Below are 5,000 nucleotides of genomic sequence, written 5' to 3' on the forward strand. Positions count from 1 at the left end.
CGGGGCGACACCCTACTTGTAAGGCGAAATCCGAAATAAAATTTTAATTCCCTCACACATTTACTAGTCAAAAAACAGTGGCTACATCCAATTTGGGGCAGCAAATCAACCAATGCCTTGTTTCAGGTCTCTCTTGCAAGAGGTCCACGACTCCCGGGTAACCGGCAACAGCCACGAATTTGCCCATAAGTCGCCCAAGAAAGAAATATTGTGTTGCTATCTGGGTAAAGCTAGAATAGGACAGTACGGATTGAGATCTTTAGTGTTTTCTGTGTGGTGATCGCATCTGAGGCGACTTGCATCCGCGGTTAGGCCTATTCTGTGTTGATGTTGCTTTAAAGTTGAGTGGTGGCCTGAAGGCAGTCGTGCTAGTGTTGTTCTTGCTTGCCATGGGAGGGATTTCTCTGTGTGGCCAAAGACAAAGCTCGAGATATGTAAAGAGGGAGAGAGAGAAAGAGAGCAGGTGCATGGTTATCGGAGGTAGTTTTCTTTTCTTTTTTTTCATACAATCTTCAAATTCACAAGATCGCGTCCGCTTCTCAGCCTTTGCATGGCGCCACTCTCCGTGAAGGCTCACCCACGACAAATATCAAAGGTCGATTATGGTGACTAACAGGAGGGGAAGGGTGAAAACATAAGGTGATACCAATTCATATACATCAAAAGGCTTATCGGCCAAAATCACTAAATGTGCCGTCGGCAGTAGTGACGAGAAAAGCAGGGCTGCCGATTGATCTCGTTCTGACAGAAAGGGATTTTTTTTTCTTGTCATTTCAGGGCAGCGGTAAGTTACTTGGGGTTTTTAGGCCCCTGGAGGGGCTCCAAAGTTTCACAAGCGGGGCCTTATACTAAAATCTTGTGGGAGTTAGTTCATCTTTAGTGATTTTATTCTGCATTGAAGTGGTCCTCTCCAGGAGGCTAAGCAGCAGCTCCGTATAAACATGTGTTATGTGACGAAAGAAAGGCTAAGAGAAAGAAAACCCTTGGTTTGGATATTATAGTTATAACTTATGATAATCCCAGTATCAGAACAGCAGTACATGAGTAAAGGGCACATGGGAAAGTAGGCTGGAAGTCCCAGTGGTCGAATAGTGGGGGAAAGGGGACTGGTCGACGGAAATTGCGGACAGATGTTACCCAGGTGAAGCCTGTACTCAAAATGTCCTTTTCTATTCGACGAATTTTTAATCGACCATGTGGGTAAGCGAAGCAATAAGGCCTGGAAATATGTGAAAAGAGAAAGTCAAGTAGTTTTATAAGTTGACTAACCAATGCTCTCTTTGCAGGCGACCCCAACTTATCATACCCCAAGCCCTTCACTACCGAGCTGCAGCTGAGCACAACAGAAGATTGCGCAAACGCATATTCCACGTTGACAGACAACATGATCTGCGCCTATGCACCCGGCAAGGACTCATGTCAGGTAACAAGCCCTTCTATTGTCTACACCTTTGAATATGGCCACGTATCACATAGCTTTCCAGGTTCAAACGTAATGATATACGGTTGGCTAGAGTGATTTTGTTTTTATCTAATTACAGGATAAGACACACGTTTATGTCCATCCTTTCCATACTGTGATAAACTCTAAGTCCTGTAATATGTATTTGGGTGTGGTATTTGATCTCTCAGGCTCAGACACTCTCATATAGAGTCAGAGTCCTCTTCCAACTTCTTTGTAGGCTTTTGTTTTATATGTGATACAAGATTTTATTCGCTCCAACGCAAACTTGAGAGAAAACGAGAGTTCATTTCCTTCACCCCCCTCACCCTTAATAAGATCTATTCAGTATCTCACCATGTTCAGTAGTCTGGTGAACCTCTATCATAACTCTCTCCTGTGACGTCATATCACACTTTGAGAGTCCATACATGAACAAGAAAACATAAATATATATATATAATTTTAGCTGAAAATTGAAAAAAAAAAAAAATTAATTGTCAAGATTGATAGTTGGCCGGTTGATACCTGGTACTATCCTATTCACCCCACCCACCCCAAATGCATTTCTGAAGAATGACATCTTGGGAAGATGTGACTGTATAGAGTGTCTTCTTTTCAGAATGACAGTGGCGGTCCCCTTGTCATACAGAGGTCCACTGGATTCTGGCTCCAGATTGGCATTGTAAGTTTTGGCATTGGCTGCGCCAGGCCCAATATCCCCGGAGTTTACACGAATTTGCACAAGTACGAGTCTTGGATTGCCGCTAAAACCGGATCCAACACGTGCTAAGGCCCAGATGTGATGACAGTCAGAAAGTATGGTTCGAGTCTCGGCGACTTCAGCACCCGCCCGGACTGTCTGGATAGTTTCCATGCGGCTTCTTAGGCTCAAGAACTCTTGGTTTCTGAAGAATCCAGGTCTTAAAAAGAAAATGCATAACCAGATAGACAAGAGAAAGCCAAAACTACGAATTGGGCCGCTTGTGAGGCTCGCGATTTCTGACAGTCTTCACTCACAGAACATGCTGCACTTCGTATTCTACAGATGCTTTAGATTTCGCATACCAATTGTCTTTCTTATATTCATCAACGCATTGTTACTTCAGCTTTATCACCCGTATGTACACCTTTTTCTGATTTGGTTCAATTCTTGTGGTACTTCACGAAGTGCGTGAATGTTTAACTTCTCCCCTTGTGTGAAAAGTTTTCTTGTATGCTTCCCAGTAAATAAAGATAAATAATAAAAGAAATTATAATTTCCTTGAACACAAAAGGTTGGTCTGTCATTTTGTTTTTGCAACAAAATGCATGAAATAAGGACGAACGACATTGAGGAAATTCACCAATTCCTGAGAATAAACGACATCAAGACAGGCGACATTACGTCATAATGATCTCTCAGGTAAATCATAAATGGAAAATGTAAGCCTCGGTTAGGTTATGATACAGAATAAAATAAATCAGCCTACCTTGTACAGGTGGTTTTTTGGTAGCTGGTCAGTATCCGCACAACAGCAGGATTCCAATTCAAGTTCCTCCTTCTTCCCTGCCCCGATATCAAATTCCATGAATGGTTTGTACTGTTTACTTAATTTTATTCGGCCTCTTTCATGGCAATGGTGATTTTTTTCTGCTTTGGCTTAAGAGGAATGAAGTAACATTTTCGAACCATGTAATCTGCACTAGTAAGATATCTATTGTCCCTCTAGGTTGTATAACCACATTATTTCTTTATCTATTCATTCTATTTTTCAACTTGAAACGTCTGTATCCTGCAATGTATGATGCGTAATTTGGTGGTCTTCTTCCTGAAAAAAGTAAATATGTTGCTTTTTCATTGTTATAAATTCTGCATAGATATTTGAATCACAATCGTACTCCATTATTTAGCGCAACCTATATATCCTCATTGTGTTTTTTTTATGATGATAAACTGAAATAGTAGGGATACAACTGATCTGAAAAAAGAGACTCGCCTTATGGTAACAACTCCAGCCACTCAGCTGTTGCCATACGAGTAAATTTTGCACCACTAAAACAGTATGGGAAAAATGGAAAGAGGTAGAAAGAGAGGGCATTTGTATTATATATTTTGTAGTCTTTTTGATATATTATTTGGTAGTCTGTAACAGAGAGGGAGGAACTACAGGAGAGATATTCGATATGGAAAGGCAACCTGGAGAGTAAGGGAATGAAAGTGAATACACAAAAGACAGTGTTAATGATAAGCAGCAGAAAAAGCTATGAGAAAATCAATAATATTAGAGGAGTGCAGAAGATTGAAACAGAGAAGAGAGCTGAAATACCTGGGATCATTAATTGCCGGTGAAGAAGGAACATAAAAAAACCGTTAGACAAAGAGTAAAAGATGTATGGGAAAAATGAAAAGAAGTGAATGCAATGACATTAGATAAGAAAATACCATTGAAGCTGAGAATGAAAGTATACAAAAGTGTGTTAAGACCAGTACTCCTGTATGGTGCAGAAACGTGGTCCTTAAAGAAGAGAGAGGAAGGCATTTTGGAGAGAACGGAGATGAGGATGGTGAGATGGATAGCTGGCATATCTCTGTTGGAGAGGAGACAAAGTGAAGATATAAGAAAAATGTGTGGAATATGTAATATAAAAGAGAAGGCAAGAGAAGCAAGACTGAGATATTTTGGACACGTTAAAAGGAGAGAGGATGACGAACCAGTGAGGAAGGCGATGATGGCCGAAGTTAAGAGAAGAAGAAGCGTCGGGAGACAAAGAATGAGATGGAGAGACGTAACAAGGTGTGATATGAGGAAACTAGGACTGCAAGAGGAGGACACAATGAATAGTAACAAATGGAGGAGGATAACTCGAGCGGCCGACCCTGCAATACGGCCGTATAAAGAAGAATATAGAGGGTTCCAATAATAACCTAATTTAGAGAGTGTGATAGCTTTTTAGTCGATGGTTTTGTGACGATTGAGATCAAAGTTTCACGAAAAAGGGAAACTATGAAAAATAGCAATTAAAATAAATGTTAGCCGGAAGCCAAAATCTGGCACAATATTAAGAAGAGAATCTTCGCCTTTCAATGAAGAATCTTCGCTTGGACCTCGCTTGGAAAACGTGTGTGTGTGTGTGTAATTTATATCTATCTATCTATATATATATGTATATATATATATATATATTATATATATGTGTGTGTATATTATATATATATATATGTATATGTGTATATTATATATATATATATGTATATATATATGTATATATATATGTATATATATGTATATATATGTATTTATATATGTATATATATATATATATATATATATTATATTTACACATACATATACATATGCATATGCTTCAGCATATACATATCCTTAGTTTACTTAGAAGAATCTAGAGGGTCTTCCTCAAATCTGTGATGGTCCACTGCTTCTGCCAGCACGGGTATCTTCCTTCGGGAGAATAATCTGGTCTGGCACCGAGCTGAAGGGTTCCCTGCATTGTGCTGTGTAGCCAGGCATAGGAGGTGCACTAGAGTTCATTCTTGAATCTGATGTTGGAGCAGCCT

General features: G+C 39.7%; 1 protein-coding gene across 1 annotated transcript in view; it reads left to right on the top strand.

Moving 5' to 3' along the window:
- Window positions 1-2,676, top strand: part of LOC143039066 (tryptase gamma-like) — a 5,808-nt gene extending 3,132 nt beyond the window's left edge. The window contains exons 5-6 of the mRNA XM_076208918.1: window positions 1,287-1,423; window positions 2,064-2,676. Of these exons, the coding sequence (XP_076065033.1) occupies window positions 1,287-1,423; window positions 2,064-2,234 (308 nt within the window). The 3' untranslated portion in view covers window positions 2,235-2,676. The remainder of the gene's footprint in view (window positions 1-1,286; window positions 1,424-2,063) is intronic.
- The last annotated feature ends 2,324 nt before the right edge of the window (window positions 2,677-5,000 follow it).

Source organism: Oratosquilla oratoria, chromosome 25, assembly GCF_046742065.1.
Source record: "Oratosquilla oratoria isolate Oo_2021 chromosome 25, ASM4674206v1, whole genome shotgun sequence".
Taxonomy (NCBI): Eukaryota; Metazoa; Arthropoda; class Malacostraca; order Stomatopoda; family Squillidae; genus Oratosquilla; species Oratosquilla oratoria.